Here is a 17,021-nt window from a genome sequence, read left to right on the forward strand (position 1 = left end):
TTGAAAATTTAATGCAATTAACTCAGAATGTGTGTTCATATAATATTATATTTATATATATAATACATATCAATGCATAATTTTAATATATTGTTTATTATATAAATATATTATAAAAATGTGATATTTTTTATTAAAAGTTATTATTTGTATTCAATATCAAATATAATATGGTGATAATAATATATAATAATATTTTTTTATTGATTTATAGTCCCTTTATAATTGCAAATTTATATATTTTTATTCTTATATGTATATATATTTATATATTATATTTTTAAAAAATTGTCTATTACTTCTATATATTCTTTTAGTTTTTTGTTTTCCTTAATTTTATTATATTTTTATTATTATAATTATACTATATTTTTATTATAATTAATTTTTTTATTTTTTTAATAATTTTAATTTTTTTTAAATAATATTCAGTTAAAATATATACGTATATATATATATTTATATATTAACTTGCTCAAAATTAATTATACAGTATATTATATATATAAACTTTTACTGATGAAAATCACTTTTACTGATTTTTCAGTATTTTTATTTTTTTTTTAATTTGTTTTCTTTTTTTAAAGTTTTTGTTTATTTTCTTTTTTTTTATTTTTTTTATTTATTTTCTTATCTTCAATTTCTTCATTCTTTAATTTATTTCCCAAAGTATTTATAGTAACTTCTCTATAATGTAAATATAAAAAATGATATGAATAATATTCTTATGTTATTATAAAAATAAATATAAAAATATATACCTTATTTTTTCTTTATTATATACATGTCTAAATGTAGGAATGGTTGATATCTTTTCTCTAGTAGGAGCTTTATGTTCAAGTTTTCGTTTTTCCTTTTTACTATGTTTTTTCATAGCTAACATATAATCAGGAACATTACATCCAGATTCTCGCATAATAGTAGCTATACTAAAATATTAAAAATTAGCTATACTAAAATATTAAAAATATTATTACTATTTATATTTTAATATCATTTAAATTAATATTTACCTTCTTAAATTTGTAGTATCTTGTTCAGTAAAAAAAGTAATTGCTTTTCCTTTATGTCCAGCTCTACCAGTACGACCTGTTTTAAATAATATGTATTAAAAATTTTTAAACATTTTATATTATTAATGTAATTTTTTTGTATTAAATTTAGAAATACATACCAATTCTATGAATATAAGAAATAGCAGATGATGGAAAATCATAATTGATGACAAGATTTATACCCTTAAAATCAATACCTCTTGCCATTAATTCTGTACATATTAAGACCCATATTTTTCCTTCTCTAAAACAACGAACTACATTGTCTCGCTATAAGAGAAAAAATTGTATTAAAATCATTTGATTAATACATTATTATTTATAAAAGAAATACCTGTGTTTGCGTTCTATCAGCATGAATAACGTCAACATTAATTCCATCATATATAAGTTCATTAAATAATTCTTGTGCTCTTTCCTTGCTTTGAACAAATACCAGCACAGGTGGTAATATTCCCTTTATTGAATGCAATATAATATAATAATAATATAATATAATAAAATATAAGCATAATAATATAATAAAATAAATTTCATAATATAATAATAAAGATAATACCTTTTGAATAATATTTCTAAGAGCTACAAGTTTTCCTCTTTCTGCACCAACAAACAAAAGTTCTTGTTCTACCAAATCAGTTGCAGCATTTCTGTAAAAAATATAATGTGTAGTCAAAAAATATTTGTTTGCAGAAATAATATAATTTTTTCTAGATTTAAAAAAAATGATTTAAACCTATGTCCAACAGTAACTGTTATAAGACCTTTCAAATTACGTCGACACCATTTGGTTACTATAGGAGTATTAGTTGCACTAAACATTGCCTTATGTAATTTTTCACTTGTACATGATTTTGAAATTTTTTCAAATTGATCTCTGAAGCATCTTATTCCATCTTCAAACAGTTTATCTACTTCATCCACAATTAACCATTCAACACTAAAATTTAAATATTTGTTATAATTTTTATGTATTATATATTATGATTTTAATATAATTGAATCATTAAAATTTATAAATGATTAAATTATTATATGTTGATATATCAATTTTAAATTATTACTTATTAAAAGAAATAGCTGGTGGATCTTGATTCAATAAATATATTATTCTTTTTGGAGTAGTGATTAATATATCTATAATAAAAATAAAATTATATATAGTTATATATATTCTCATTATTTTAATATTTCATATATTTTATACTAACCAAATTTTTGTGAACTTTTCGGTCCATATTTATTTAATGCTTGATTTATTTTACTTATAATATGAATTTTAAAATTATATCCCTCACTAAGACGTAAACATTCTCTATATGTTTGTTTTGCTAATTCTCTTGTTGGACTTAATATAATAGCTCTAAATCCTTTTTTTTCTGGTCCACCTAAATGATGAATTATAGGTAACAAAAATGCAGCTGTTTTTCCAGATCCTGTTGGAGCACAAGCTAATATTTGCCTGCCCTATTTTAATAAAAATTATAAAGAAATTAATAATTTTTTGTTAAAAGTATTGATAAAATAAAATTTTTAATAAATATTATATATAATGATTTATATTTGTAACATACTTGTAACATAACAGGTATAGCTTGCATTTGAATTGGAGTAGGATACTGATAACCGCAATTTATAACATTATTTATTAACTTTTTAGGTATACCATAATCTTTTGATAATTCAATAAATTCTAAAATAGGTTTAGGTATTCTATTGCCTGTGACACTTATGTGATATTGATTACGATGTTGATTAATCTAAGAAAAAATTTATAAAAAAATATTATTTTTAAAATTAATTAATTTTTAATAAAAAAAAAAACATTTAAAACCTTTTCTTGTGCTAATTTTAATTGTTTTTCTTCTGTTAAAGACATTTTGGATTTTTTATTTTGATTTTTGGAAACAGATATTCCATTAATTAACATTAGTTCATTAATATTTTCAGTTTCTTCCTTAATATCATCATATTTTCTTTTCTTACATATTGGTGAATAATTTCTATCATCAAAAGTTTTAATTATTTTTTTATCACTAATTATATTTTCAGATTGCTTTTTAATAAGCTATACAAGAAACAAAATGATTATTATATTAATAAAATTTATTTAAAATATATTTATATTTATATAATATTTTATTTTTGGAAAATACCTGGAATCTTTCTGCATCAATTTGAAAACGTTTTTTATCAAATTTTACACCAGTAGAAAGTTTTCGAAAAAGTTCATATGCGTCCATTTTTCTATCTATTATATTTAATATTATTGATTAATTATATTTTTGTATTTAATAGATTGTATTCTTGTATAAAAATATAATATAATATTTGATATTACAATTGATTATTTACATTGATTACTTAAAAATACACATAAGAGATATAGACATAGTCTATATTTCTAACCTATATATTTACCTGCACACTTACTATTTCTGTTCTATCTAGTTATTAAGTTGGTACTACTTAATAGTATTATTTGTTTAAAAATGTTATCATATTAATGTAACATGATTGCTTGTTCTATTTGTAAATATAATTTTAATATATAATCTTAATCTATACATCTGAAATATAATTTAAATTGTTTCTTAATTATGTATATTTTAAAAGATAGAATATATTTGGAAACTATTGAAGAATTTAATATATAATATGATAAAAGAAGAGTTAAAACTTAGGAACAGAAATATTTTGTTCAATATAATATTTTATCAGGGATTTTGATCAATTGATAGTTTTAGTTGTCACATAAGTTGTTTCAGTTATCCATCTAAAATTTTAAAAATCATAAATTTTAAAAATTAGTTTTCGTATGAGTTACAAGTGCACTCTTTTTCTTGCATATGCATGTATATCAATATTCTATTTTTTATCATTATTTATTAACGAAGGATTCGAGAATTGATCTAATAAAAATATGATTTTTTTGATTGAGTCATCAGAATCAAAAACGAAAACTGTAAATTTGCAAACTCTTATTGATATCACTGTTTGACGTCCGTAAAACATTGAATTATTTTGTTTGTATTATTTTTGTTTATTTAATAATAAAAATTTAAATCTTTCAAAAAAATGCAAAATTCGAAATGCAAAATTAATCTGAATTCAAAAAATTTTTTTTGAATTGATCTCATTTTTTAATTTTTCGATCTCATTTTATTTTTTGCAATCTGGATTTTGCAATTTGGATCGTTTTAACTTAATGATAGGCTGAATTCTATTTTGTATATTGATGATTTTTCTTTCGTATCTTAATTTACTCTTGAGCAAATAAAAGTGAAAAAAAAATAATCGTAAGGATATATACACGATGTACATGTGCATATAGTTTAGAGCGAAAGAGAAAGTGTGTTGAAAATATATAATATATAAAATAAATAATTCTTATAATTTAGGATCTTTTTAAGGTATATAAATAGAGACGAAATAAAATATGTCATAAAAGATTTTTCAAAAATTATATAATATATTTTAACTAAAAACAATTAATTTGGTTCTATTTGTAATAAATTAATTTTTAAATTCTTTGAGTAAAGTATCTTTGAAGTTTTTCTCTTTATTTGATCATTTATGATAAATTAATATATTTATATCTGTTCAGTCAATTTTAAAAATCCATTCTAATTCTTTATTGAAGTCAATTCACGCAATAGGTTATGACGTTATCAAAGTTAAATTCATGCGATAACATAACATCTCAATTATAGTAATATGAACTACCAACATTAATATGTAAAACTGTTTGTTGATAGAATAACAACTCCATCTATATTAATTTGATAAAAAGAATTGTATATTTATGATTAAGATAAATAATAATCAACTTGATATTTCTCTAAAAAAATACAAAATAATTAAAGAAATTTTTGTTGGAAGTTTATGCCAATAATATCATCAATAAATTATATGAATGAATGAATTGGAAATATGCATACCACTTTTTACCTATTTAAATAATACAAAATACAATCAACAAAATTGTTTTCTAATGTTTATATTACTATTGGAGAAAATGTATATTGAAAAGTACAAAGTAACAGTAAGTAATAATGAATCCATAAAATAAATTTATTAAATAAATAAATTTCTAAGAGAATAAATATTAAAATATATTATAATAAAAATTGTTATATTTTATTATATTTCATAAGTATTTTCAATTATATATGCATGCTATATACATTATTTAGTAATTATTATTAAATAATATTAATATTAAATAATAATACATTATGTTATAAGATAATATAAAAAATTTATGTATGAAAATAAATAATTATTATATATATATATATATATAATAATTATAATATATATATAATTCCAAGCATATAAATATATAATTCTAAATTCTCATTTCTTAATATTTATTTATTTAATTTTATTTAATTTTTTCTAATTATTATATTATAATAATTTAATTAAATTAAAATTATTATTTAATTATTAATTTATTTACATCTTTTATATTTCTATTTTTACGTTAAATAAATATATATAATATATTATATATAAATAGATAATAAAATATATATGTAAAAAAATATTTTATTTCATTTTATCATAATAAGTTTTTTTCATTAATATTTTTGTTCTTTAAATATACATTTATTATCATTTTTAGCAGATCTATTTAAAAAGTTAAAAATATGGAAGGTCATTCATATGTTTCATGTATCAAGATTAATGGAATTCCTATTTTACCACCAATGGTATGTATATTAATTATTTTATTATTATTTAAAATTTATTTTATGATTGAATTTATTTTTTTCAGATAACTAAAGATATTAAAAGAGAATTATCTAATTATAAAGAAAGTGCAATAAATATAGAAAAAAAATTGATTATTTCGCGTATTAACAAACAATGTAATAGTAATACCTATAAAGTTCAAAAAGAATTGAAAGATATAAAATATAATCATAGTTCAAGAGAAAATTTGATTCCTTTTGAATATGATAATTTTAATGAAAATATTGTTACAGATATAAGTGATGTTCCAATAGAAACATTCAAAAGTTCTAATGAAAATCTAGAAAAAACTTTAGAGTATGATAAAGATTTAAACTTGAGATGTAAATCTGAAAATCAGATAAATTTAGTTCCTAGTACTGTTTCAAGATCAGAATCAATAACTTCTAGTAATGATTCAAATACAACAACTTTAATAAAATCTACTACTACAGAAACAGTATCAGAAATTTGGAAACCACAAGTGCCTAAAACATTAAATATTATTCCATTGACACTAAATAATACTAATCTTAAAGAAAATGAATTTCAAGAAAATAATTTGGATAATTTAGGAGATACTCCTAAATTAGTACGTCAAGGTTCCTATGTATTAGATACTCCAAGTCCTATATTATTGGCACATATGCAAATGGAATTAACTAGTTCAACTTGTGTTCCTTCTTCTGAATATGTTCCAACTTCATGTGCTAATGTGAATCGACGAAAAGAATGGAATGTTGCACAAACTAAAGTTGAATGGGAATATGAAACTAAAAATAAGGAATCTGTTCCTATTGCAAACTTTTATTCTAATATTGATCATAAAATGTGTAAGTCTGTTTCTTTACAAACAAAACCTGAATGTTCTTTAGCAACATATTCATCAACAAGATCAGCTGATTGTATTCAGACAATGTTAGCTAAAGAGTATATTGATAAAAGTGACATACAAATTAATCAAGATAAAAAGCATAGTATAGATAACAATAATGAAATGAGAAAAAAACTTCAAACATGGAATAAATGTAACAGCTCTTGCACTTTTAATTCAGCATGTAAAATTGGAGGTTCTTTAGAAAATCTAACTGAGCAAAATAATATTTCTACATCTAATAATTTTATGAAGAAACTCTCAAGAAACACAGATATAAAAAATTCTATATCTAGATTAAAATCTACTATTGCATCTGATAAACTTTTAACAGTTTACAAAAAAGTACAAGAAATGCACAAAAAACAAATGGCTGAATTAATGTTTCGTCAACACAGAGAACAAACATTACTTCAAAAGGAATTTGAAAAACAACAATTACTTTTATTGATTGAAATTAAAAAATCCTTTCCAGAAGTTTCAGTTCCTTTACTTTCTGAAAATATTTTATCTCCTGCTTTTAATCAAATTATTTCTAATGATAATAATGATAATAAAGTTTTTGAAAATAACAATGATAATATGCAAAATGTAAAAAAAGTAAAAAATAATTTAGAAGATAAAATAGAATATTCACAAGATCATAATATGAAAATGGTTTCATGTCCATTAAATTATATATATCCTGAAATGAATTATGATAATACTCCCTGTTCTACTAAATATTCATGTATAGTTCAGTCGTCAGAAACAGAATTATCCAATATTAATAATTCTATAAAAAAAATGAAAGAAAAAGATGTAGAAATACAGTCAAATGATATAAAAAATCATAAAGAAAAATTGTTAGAAGAAACTGAAGATAGTAAACGTTCAAACGTTAGTCGAGAATTATTTCCTTTAGATAGTAAGACTACCCATGTACCAATCCCTGATAGGATAATATATGAAACTAAACATGTAAGAAATTAATGTTTTATATTTTTATCTTCTTAATAGCAATAAATTTATTTTAATGTTACAGATAAAAGCAGCAAATGTAATAAATGCATATACAAGAGGATATTTAGTACGTAGAATGATGCGAACTGAACGTGTAATTGCTTTAAAAAATACATATAAAGAAGCTTTACATTGCATGCTTAAACTTCATGTTGATGCACCTCTTAATCGTTCAGAATTTAATTTTTTACATCGCCTTCAATTACAGGTAATATTGTTAACAATTTATAAAAAAATATTAATATCTTTTATAATAAAAAATTTATCTATTAAACTTTTATTTTCTTTTTATTAAAAATTAATTCTTATATTGTACATGTTTGATTTATGCAAATTTAAAAATAACAAATTTTTTATTTTATTATTATTATTATTATTTATTATTTATTATTTCAATTAATTTTATAATAATTAGTCAATAACAATATGGAATAAAGCAGACAATTTCTACTTAAAATATCTTATTTTATTTTAATAATAAAAGATTTTTATTAATAAAATGTATCTTTTCAATATTATCAATAATATTATTAATAAATAAAATGTGAAATTTAAAAAAAATATTTATTAAATATTTATTAGAATTTTTTGATTTGTAAAAGTGTGATGCAGCTTCTATGAATATAGTGGAGTTATTTGCCCAAAATCCACAGAAAAGAATGCAAGTAATAGCTCAAGATCGTGAAATCAAACAAACTCGTGTAGAGCGTCCTACATCTGCAAGATCGTACTCGTTTGCAACTCAGCGGACTCTAGCCAGGAAAAAATTGAAGGAGTATGACTCTGCATAGTAAAATTTATATTTTTTTTACAGAAATTCCAATGAATTTTTATAATGTAGAATGTTATATTATTGAAACAAAATAAATTATTTCATTATTTGCTATTACATATTTGTATTAAATTTAATATTATGACTTTATTGATAAATTAGTTATATCAAATTTACAATTGGAAAATATCAAATATACTTTATATTCTCAATAATTAGATAATATTTATTTAAAAAATTCTGAAATAATCATATTTTCATTGCACAGTTTTTTATTTTTATATTGTAATAATATTATCATTATATTTTTTAATTATATTTATATATTTTAATTTATTTCTTTCTTTATTATTAGGATGGAAGAATATCAACCAACTTCGTTTGTTCGTTCATGTTTGTCTAGATCTAGATGTCAAACTTGGACTTCAGATATTAAAGAAAGACTTATTTCTTCAAACATTTTGTGTAAGTTATAATATTAATTACTAATTAATTTGAAAGTTATGCACAATATATATCTATTTAATTAATTATTATATTTATAATATAATAGTTATTATATTATAATATAATAACTATTATATTATATATAATAATTAATAACTTATATAATTTATAGATCAAAGTATTAAAAGAAGTACTAGTGCCGGAACTGTACGAAAACCATGGCGATAAATTATAATAGTGCCTTTTATTATTGACTTAGTATATGTATATGTACATTTTGTTATATGTAAACAAATCCACTTTGTGCCTGAATTTTGTAATAAATTTGTTTTATATAAGATAGTGATATTTATTTGCATAAATCACTTAATAATATATAATAAAGAAATTTTAACATTAATTTGATGACTTATTTTTGATTTGAAAAATTTAAAAAAAAAAGAAATAAAAAATAATAACATTCAATTTATTTTATAATTCGATAATAAAAATAGCAATAGAAATGATAATTCATAGAAATTCAATTCAACTATCACTTTTGCGCATGCGTATACCAGCGCATGCGTATATATGCACGTTGTGTGACGGAACGAATAGGATAGTGTGCAGAAGAATATTTTACTTTATTTTGTGATACATTTAGGTTGAAAATTAAATCACAATAATTTATTTTTAGATTAATTATGTTTACAACAATTGTGATTGAGTTTTAAGGAAAAAACCATGTGCGATAATGTAAATAACAATCCATTTGCTGGATTGTTTTCAACTATCAACGATGCCGTATCATTCTCGTCTCAAAATCAGACTATTATCAACGAAAATAATAAAGTTAATCATGTTGCACAATTAGAGAATAAAAACATTGACAATATTACGGGAACTATAAATTTTCAAGATTCCAAAGATTCTAAAATCAATAATCAGGTTAACTGCCTTCTTGGTGATATACTTGGTATAACATTACATGGAATTGAAGCAAATGAACATCAAAAACGTAGATTGATTTTCGTTAATGTTGATTCAATCGAACAAGCAGTTTTTGAACGATTAATGTTATCTGATTTAGAATCCAAATTAATACCCATTGAAAATTCTCAACAAATTTTTACTGATTCTCATACAATAGAAAAACAAGTAATACCTTATTTGTTTGAAAGTTATTGTCGATTACAAAAATATCAAAATAAACCAGAATTTTCTAATATCCTTTGTAAAATAAATCAAGTTATATTGCAAAATACAAGTGTTGCATTACAGGAACCAGAATTATTCGAAGAACAAAAGGTATGTGTATTTAATAAAATCAATTATAATAAATTTAAAGAATGCAATTTAATTCTTTTAATTTTTATAGATTCACAATCAATTTATTGCACTATGTATGGATGGAACTGAACTTAAATCAGAATTTTTATCATTTATTAATGGTATTGTATTGGAGTTACAAACTGAAAATGAAAAAAATGCTACAGATGCAATAGCTGTATCTTTTAATCCTATTCTTGATATAATTTATAAAGAGGCAGCACAAAGTAATCTTGTTCTTTTTCGTCAATATTGGTTTACTATATTAAATCTTTTTTCTTCAATAGAACCTTTAGCTAAATTACTAATTAATCATAGTATTCCTAAAAGTAGTCAAGGTCGAGCATATGCAGATACATTATTAGGTGCACTTTTTAGTTTAAGTTGTTTACCAAAAACAATAGAAGAACCATTTTACTTTTTTGAAAAACCATTGCAATTGGTAAGTAAGCTATAAAAAAAAAATGAATAAAATTATTTATAAAACTTATTTATAAAAATATTGATTTAATATTTTTTTTTTTTAAGACTTCAGCTACTGTTGAGGGAAATATTTGGACAGTTTTAGATGCATTAAATGAATCATTACAAAAAGTTTTTCACTTATTATTAAAGTGTTCATCAGAAGTTCGTCATTTAACTTTACAATGGATAGGCAATTGTCTTCATTCTAATGCAAATAGGGGAAAAATTTGGAATGCTCAAAATGATGTGAGTTTTAGCTCAATGTTATGTGTCTCTGATGGTTTTATGTTAAATTTAGGAAATGTGCTATTGCGTCTTTGTCAACCATTTTGCATTAAACAAAATGATTCCAAAGTGCCTAAAATTGATCCAACATATTGTGCTGCAGATGTAAGTTAAATTATTATATTATGAATTATATTTAAGATTATTTATTAAATTTTAAATATAATATTTATAAAAATTGTTTAGGTTAATGATCAGGATGAATCTATAAATTCAATTATACATTTAAAAGGAATGACTTCAGAAACTTGTTTGATACCAACATCAGAAGGTGGTGCTAGACCAGTAGCAAAGACATTTGGATTTACTACAGAATGCTTCTTTTTAACTCATAGAGCATTAGATCTTGGATATAGAGTAGTATTAGACAAACTTTTAAGGTTTGTAAATCTTTTTATTTGTGTTTAATTAAAATTTATATTAAAAATTAAAAATATTAAAAGTTAAAGTAGTTAAATTTGTAGAACAAATCAAGATTTGGTAAGAATACAAAGAGTATATCAGGATGCTCAGAATGGTGGAAGATCAGAAGTATTTGAAATGATAACTCAACGTATGGAAGAAGAAATGACTAAGTATATATTTTTGAATCCTAAAAATAAAAAAAAAATATATTTTTTTACAAATACTATCAGAAGAAATTTATATATATAGCATAATTTATATATTTATTACATAATTTATATTTTGAATTTTAGATATTTATCTCTAAGAGCAAGTCTTTTAGTACCAGAAATGTTAAAACTTCTAGCAAAATTTCATGCAACAACAGCATTTTGGTTAGTACAAGTATATTTGAATGAAGTTGGAGACAATGAACAAAATGATTACATTCCAAAAGAATGTAAAGTAGTAACGTTTCCTTTACCAGAAACTGTTCCAGATACTTTGAGGTATCTATAAGTATTTTATTTTTTCTAATCTATAATAATAATTATTATTTTTAATATTTAATATTATTGTTTAACATATAGATGCATTCCTGAATTCGTAGTAGAAAATACCATTCGATTTTTATATTTATTACGCCGTTTAAATCCAAATATTTTTGAAGAACAAGGATCAGCTTTTCTTACACCTGTGCTTACAGAGGTAAACTAATAATAATATAATATTGAAAAATAAGATTTAATAAAATAATTGATATATTACATCAGATAATAGTATTAATGGAATCTCAACAACGTTTATATAATCCTCATTTACGTGCTCGTCTGGCAGAAGGTTTAGAAGCTCTTTTACCTACAAGCGATGAAACTATGAGCCCTGTAACACCAAGTTTAGGGACATTCCATAGAGAACAATTATTTATTACACATCCATATAGACAATATGTATGTAATTATCAAAATTTATAAAATAGAATTTTTTTTTTCCATAAAAAATCTTATTTTGTTATCTATTATATATTTAGATTGTTCCGAATTTACTTAAAGTATTTGTAAGCATTGAAATGACTGGACAAAGCGTACAATTTGAACAAAAATTTAATTATCGACGACCAATGTATGTTGTTATGGAATACTTATGGAAACTGCCAGAACATCGTAATAATTTTATGTAAGTAAAGAATAAAGATAATATACTTTTATTATTATTGATTCATTGTTACTTTTATATTTTATAAAAAAAATAATTTATCAATTCCAATACATTAAATTATTTTAAAGTAAAGTATTTTAAAATAATTTATTTAAAATATAATTTAATATTTTAAAGTTCTATTTTAAAGTTCTTTAGCTGAAGAAGCAGAAACTAATATGGAAGCAGCTCAACCTCCATTATTTTTGCGTTTTATAAATCTTTTGATGAATGATGCAGTTTTTTTATTAGATGAAGCACTTTCAAGCATGGCTCAGTTAAAACAGTTGATTCAAGCAAGGTATATATAATTTATTCAATAATATTAATAGATAATTCTAATTTTTAAGTTTTTATAAATTTTATATTTGATAAATGAAATTAATGAAAAATAATTTCAATTAAAAGGGAAAGTGGAGAATGGAATAAACTACCACAACATGAACGTGATCAACAGGCTCATTATCTTTTACATCTTGGAATGATAGCTCGATTTGATAACATATTAGGAAGAAAAACTATATATACATTAAAAATGTTAACTACAGAAATAAAATCCATCTTTTGTCATCCAACAATGGTGGATCGTATTGCTTCAATGCTTAATTATTTATTGCTTCAATTAGTTGGACCAAATAAAAAAAATCTTAAGGTAGAAATTACAATTAAAAATTATATTTTTATTTTGTTCAAATTTTTATTTAAATTATACAATTTTAAAATTTATGTAAATATAAAGTATTTTAGTATAAAATTTTAATTTTTTTAGGTCAATGGTCAAAAAGAATATGCTTTCAATCCAGCAAATTTAGTATTAAATATATGCGAAATTTATATAAATCTTAGTCAAAATGAATCTTTTACGCTTGCTGTTTCGCAAGATGGTCGTTCATATAGTTCAGAACTTTTCAAATTAGCTGACAATGTTCTTGGTAAATATTTATATCTTTATTTCTGGAAAGTATCAAATATACAAAATAATATTACAATTCATATATAATTTTTATGATTATGAAATTTTAGTTCGTATCGGTGGCGTAGGTATATTAGGTGATTTAGATCAATTTGCAAAAAATGTAGAAGCAGCTGCAAGTCATAAAAAAGAAGAAGATGAAATTTTAATTGATGCTCCTGATGAATTTCTTGATCCAATTATGTCTACATTAATGACAGATCCTGTCATTCTTCCATCATCAAAGATAACTATAGATCGCCAAACTATCGCAAGGTTAGAATTTTTTTGTTTATTCAAAACATTTTTATATAAAATATGTATTATGATTATATTACTAATATTATTTAGGCATTTATTAAGCGATCAAACCGATCCCTTTAATCGATCTCCTCTTACTATGGATATGGTAAAATCAAATATTGAACTTCAACATAGAGTACAAGAATGGATTCAACAAAAGAAGCAAGAAAAAATGAGAAATTGCCATTGATTATCAAAGAATAAAACAGTTGGTAAATTAAAATATTATTTAAAATATATAATTATATTCAAATTTACTTCTTTATGAATTTTTTAATGAAAACTGGATTTTTATGATTTCAGATGATAAATATAACAAAATACGATCAATGGTAAATTCAGAGTTTTACATTATTTGTTAAAATTTCGTTATTTCATAATTTACAGAGTGGTATATATTTTTCTATACAAATCCTTATAGATATGTACATATCTATTATGTGCTGTAATTATCATCATTCTATAAGAATTCTGATATTGCATTTTATAGAAAGAATTCTACAATAGTGTATGTAATAATGTAATCGTACAGAAAAATGTTGTTATTATTGTATAATAAATGTAAAAAGTATTCGTTATAAAAATTCTTATGCATAACTTAAATGAAGTAAGTGTTATAAATGAATTAATAAAGTTAATTTCTACCATAATTAAAATGGTCCCAAATTTCATAAATAATATCCAAATTTAATTTTAATTTTTTAACTAAAATGAACATATCTAGATTTTTAATAAAAATTATGAGCAAATGTCTTTTATATTTTTTTCATAAATATTTTATATTAATTTTTCTATAAACATTATTTATTTATTTATTTATTTTATTTGTATTTTTATGATAATTATTGTTTTAAATAATAATTTTAACTACTATATATAATATTCAAACAATTAAGAATAGTATTAATAAATTTATAAAATAACAATTTATTATGTCATTAAAAAATATTTAATTCATATTCAATAATAATTATTATAATTTTTCAAAATTGTAATATTTATAAAAAATCTATTTATAAAATAGTGACAAGTTCATTAAAATCAGTAATATACCATAATGATTGCTGTTTGACATTTTCTCTAATTACATTTCCTCCATATCCTATGCAATAAAACTGATATTATAATTAAACATAGTATTAAAAATTGAATGAAATGATGTAAATTAAATTGAGGTAAGATATACCTATAAATAAATCTACTATTGAAGTAGTTTCTAAATCTGTTGATCCATCACCAATATGAACAATAGTTTTAAGTTCTTTTTTATTCTTAAGATATTTAATTACTTTTATTTTCCCACCATTTTCTGCAGTAGGTTGATTTTCATCAAATCCTGCATATTCCCCTGTAAATAGATTCATAAAGAAATATAAAAATGAAATATATATATAATTAATTTTATATCAATATATTAAAGTAAATAAACAATAACCTGTGTAATAGAATTTAAGTTTATTCGCAAAAATATTCTCTAATGGAATATTAAGTGATGTGGCAACTGGTGCAATTAAAGAATGAAATCCACCAGATATCAAAAATATTTGCTTTTTATGATTTTGTAGTGTTGTTACCAAAGTTCTGAAATTTTCATAAATAATTTTAAAAGAAATAATTTTACTAATTTATTTATGAAAATTTCTTGTCATATTCAATTCATTTCAATTCTTATTTTTTCCTACTTAATTCCAGGTGAAAGTTTTATTGGATGAGAAGCCAAAAATTGTTTTATTTGCATAAGATTTGGTTTTATAATATTCAATCTTTCCTCTAAAGATTGTCGAAATGTCATGTCTCCTTGCATGGCTCGATTTGTTCTAAAATCATTTTTATTTATTGAAGTCAATTATTCCATATGATATATGTGGAATGATATGAATGAACAAAAATAATGAAAAAAAAAAAATATTAAATTTTAGAATAGCAAAAAATAAATGAATAAATAAATATAATAAAATAAAAAAGAAAAAACTTACAACGAAATAACATCATTTTCTTTTCCACAAAACTTTGCTAGTTCATCAATTCCTTCTTCTTGTATGATGGTCGAATCAACATCAAAAGTTACTGCATCTGCATTTTTCCATATAGATCTTAATTCATTTAAATTTGCCATTTATTTTGTGCAATACAAAATGATGTATTAAAATTATAAATTTTTTCGTTGCTGCATGTATTAAACGCAGATAATAATTAAACTTTTTTTTATCTTTATAAACTGTAACATTAAACAAAAGATACATAATAACTAATGTATGCACTTATATATATATATGTATATATATTTACTATAGTTGAGCAAAATTGATCACTAATCATAAAAAATTTTTATTTATACTTTACGATCTTATTAATAAATAATATATTATTTAAAAAATTTACAATTATGAAAAAAATTGTATTTGTATCTATTAAAAATATAATTTTTTAAGGTTAAGTTATCATTATATGATACAGCTGGTTAGAAAATATGTATTATAAAATATATAAAATAAAATATATATAAAATAAATATTAAATAAAATATATATTTAAAAAATTAGTAATAAAAAAAGGATATGATATTTTTTATTTTTCTTATTATTATATTATTGTAGTATTATTGTAAATAAAAAATAAAGATTAAAAAAACAATCAATGATTTTATTTAAAAACTGCATAATATATTTTTTTTTAAGTAATAAATTTAATATATATTAAATTTATTTATATTTAATTTTTAAAGTGAAAAAAAGAAAAATATAAGTTGAATTTTAAATTATGTTTATATTTTTTTTCGCTTATAAATAATATTTGAAAATAAATAATGTTAGGATATGAATAAATTTTTGAATAGGATAAAAGTGAAAAAAAATTATTAATTATTGCCATTAGAAATATCTGAAATTAGCATAATATAATTAATTTAGGATAACATGAAATTAGAATAACATAGATAAATTAAAATCTTCAATAAAATAGAATTGAAAAAAAGATTATTGATTATTATAACTATTATTATATATTAAAATTTTTAATAAGAAAATAAAGAACTGAAGGAAATAGTACCGGTTAATATCAAACATAAATGAAATATAATTACAATACAGATGATATATGTATATGAGATAAATATATATATAGACATATATATATATATATATATATATATATATATATATATATATATATATATAGGCCAGAGTCACATGATGTCAAAAAATAGATACTATATTTATTTTTTAATGTTTGTCGCAT

General features: G+C 21.0%; 4 protein-coding genes across 9 annotated transcripts; 2 read left to right on the forward strand and 2 right to left on the reverse strand.

Moving 5' to 3' along the window:
* Positions 1-566: 566 nt before the first annotated feature.
* Positions 567-3,493, reverse strand: LOC724538 (probable ATP-dependent RNA helicase DDX52). The gene is made up of 13 exons (XM_016917830.2): positions 3,477-3,493; positions 3,212-3,306; positions 2,890-3,123; positions 2,630-2,815; positions 2,267-2,522; positions 2,120-2,192; positions 1,792-1,995; positions 1,615-1,705; positions 1,390-1,512; positions 1,175-1,325; positions 1,014-1,089; positions 762-929; positions 567-687 (listed from the first exon to the last, which is right to left on the reverse strand). Exons 2-13 carry the CDS (start codon positions 3,296-3,298, stop codon positions 582-584), a joined length of 1,755 nt encoding a protein of 584 aa, XP_016773319.1. The 5' UTR covers positions 3,299-3,306; positions 3,477-3,493; the 3' UTR covers positions 567-581.
* A 1,163-nt stretch (positions 3,494-4,656) lies between these two features.
* On the forward strand, positions 4,657-9,228 carry LOC100576871 (probable serine/threonine-protein kinase ndrD). 3 transcript variants are annotated; one of them, XM_006568593.3, is made up of 7 exons: positions 4,657-5,100; positions 5,686-5,773; positions 5,839-7,548; positions 7,694-7,879; positions 8,274-8,446; positions 8,799-8,908; positions 9,063-9,228. In XM_006568593.3, exons 2-7 carry the CDS (start codon positions 5,711-5,713, stop codon positions 9,116-9,118), a joined length of 2,298 nt encoding a protein of 765 aa, XP_006568656.1. In that variant the 5' UTR covers positions 4,657-5,100; positions 5,686-5,710; the 3' UTR covers positions 9,119-9,228. The 3 variants fall into 3 exon arrangements, 2 of the variants coding, with proteins under 2 accessions (XP_006568656.1, XP_026299913.1); XR_411252.3 differs by having other exon boundaries at positions 4,660-5,100; positions 5,839-7,629; positions 8,274-8,461; XM_026444128.1 differs by lacking the exon at positions 4,657-5,100 and having other exon boundaries at positions 5,711-5,773; positions 5,839-7,629.
* Positions 9,229-9,429: 201 nt separating this feature from the next.
* On the forward strand, positions 9,430-14,434 carry LOC409564 (ubiquitin conjugation factor E4 A). Of its 2 annotated transcripts, none has more exons than XM_393070.7 (15): positions 9,430-10,177; positions 10,248-10,640; positions 10,727-11,053; positions 11,135-11,328; positions 11,413-11,523; positions 11,647-11,841; positions 11,923-12,040; positions 12,106-12,282; positions 12,363-12,508; positions 12,681-12,830; positions 12,938-13,181; positions 13,299-13,461; positions 13,553-13,757; positions 13,833-13,996; positions 14,088-14,143. In XM_393070.7, exons 1-14 carry the CDS (start codon positions 9,614-9,616, stop codon positions 13,972-13,974), a joined length of 3,129 nt encoding a protein of 1,042 aa, XP_393070.4. In that variant the 5' UTR covers positions 9,430-9,613; the 3' UTR covers positions 13,975-13,996; positions 14,088-14,143. The 2 variants fall into 2 exon arrangements, with proteins under 2 accessions (XP_393070.4, XP_006568660.1); XM_006568597.2 differs by having other exon boundaries at positions 9,614-10,177; positions 13,833-13,992; positions 14,088-14,434.
* Positions 14,435-14,693: 259 nt separating this feature from the next.
* Positions 14,694-16,091, reverse strand: LOC412674 (phosphoserine phosphatase). 3 transcript variants are annotated; one of them, XM_006568594.3, is made up of 6 exons: positions 16,074-16,091; positions 15,761-16,002; positions 15,467-15,601; positions 15,220-15,365; positions 14,971-15,132; positions 14,798-14,886 (listed from the first exon to the last, which is right to left on the reverse strand). In XM_006568594.3, the coding sequence occupies exons 2-6, from the start codon at positions 15,898-15,900 to the stop codon at positions 14,798-14,800; spliced, it is 672 nt and encodes a 223-aa protein (XP_006568657.1). In that variant the 5' UTR covers positions 15,901-16,002; positions 16,074-16,091. The 3 variants fall into 3 exon arrangements, with proteins under 3 accessions (XP_026301106.1, XP_006568658.1, XP_006568657.1); XM_026445321.1 differs by lacking the exon at positions 16,074-16,091 and having other exon boundaries at positions 14,694-14,886; positions 15,761-16,041; XM_006568595.3 differs by lacking the exon at positions 16,074-16,091 and having other exon boundaries at positions 14,740-14,899; positions 15,761-16,042.
* Positions 16,092-17,021: the final 930 nt, after the last annotated feature.

Source organism: Apis mellifera, linkage group LG1, assembly GCF_003254395.2.
Source record: "Apis mellifera strain DH4 linkage group LG1, Amel_HAv3.1, whole genome shotgun sequence".
Classification (NCBI taxonomy): domain Eukaryota; kingdom Metazoa; phylum Arthropoda; class Insecta; order Hymenoptera; family Apidae; genus Apis; species Apis mellifera.

Excerpts from the sequence above, each read along its gene's own strand:
- LOC724538 (XM_016917830.2), bottom strand. The coding sequence starts at position 3,298 with ATGGACGCATATGAACTTTTTCGAAAACTTTCTACTGGTGTAAAATTT. Across the intron at positions 1,996-2,119 it reads CCAGCTATTTCTTTTAATAA|TGTTGAATGGTTAATTGTGG; the intron begins GTAATAATTTAA and ends TTTAAATTTTAG. Across the intron at positions 688-761 it reads TATAATAAAGAAAAAATAAG|AGAAGTTACTATAAATACTT; the intron begins GTATATATTTTT and ends TTTACATTATAG.
- LOC100576871 (XM_026444128.1), top strand. The coding sequence starts at position 5,711 with ATGGAAGGTCATTCATATGTTTCATGTATCAAGATTAATGGAATTCCT. Across the intron at positions 7,880-8,273 it reads TACATCGCCTTCAATTACAG|TGTGATGCAGCTTCTATGAA; the intron begins GTAATATTGTTA and ends GATTTGTAAAAG. Across the intron at positions 8,909-9,062 it reads TATTTCTTCAAACATTTTGT|ATCAAAGTATTAAAAGAAGT; the intron begins GTAAGTTATAAT and ends TATAATTTATAG.
- LOC409564 (XM_393070.7), top strand. The coding sequence starts at position 9,614 with ATGTGCGATAATGTAAATAACAATCCATTTGCTGGATTGTTTTCAACT. Across the intron at positions 11,329-11,412 it reads GTATTAGACAAACTTTTAAG|AACAAATCAAGATTTGGTAA; the intron begins GTTTGTAAATCT and ends TTAAATTTGTAG. Across the intron at positions 13,182-13,298 it reads CAAATAAAAAAAATCTTAAG|GTCAATGGTCAAAAAGAATA; the intron begins GTAGAAATTACA and ends TAATTTTTTTAG.
- LOC412674 (XM_026445321.1), bottom strand. The coding sequence starts at position 15,900 with ATGGCAAATTTAAATGAATTAAGATCTATATGGAAAAATGCAGATGCA. Across the intron at positions 15,366-15,466 it reads AAACTTTCACCTGGAATTAA|AACTTTGGTAACAACACTAC; the intron begins GTAGGAAAAAAT and ends TGAAAATTTCAG. Across the intron at positions 15,133-15,219 it reads ACTTAAATTCTATTACACAG|GGGAATATGCAGGATTTGAT; the intron begins GTTATTGTTTAT and ends ATCTATTTACAG.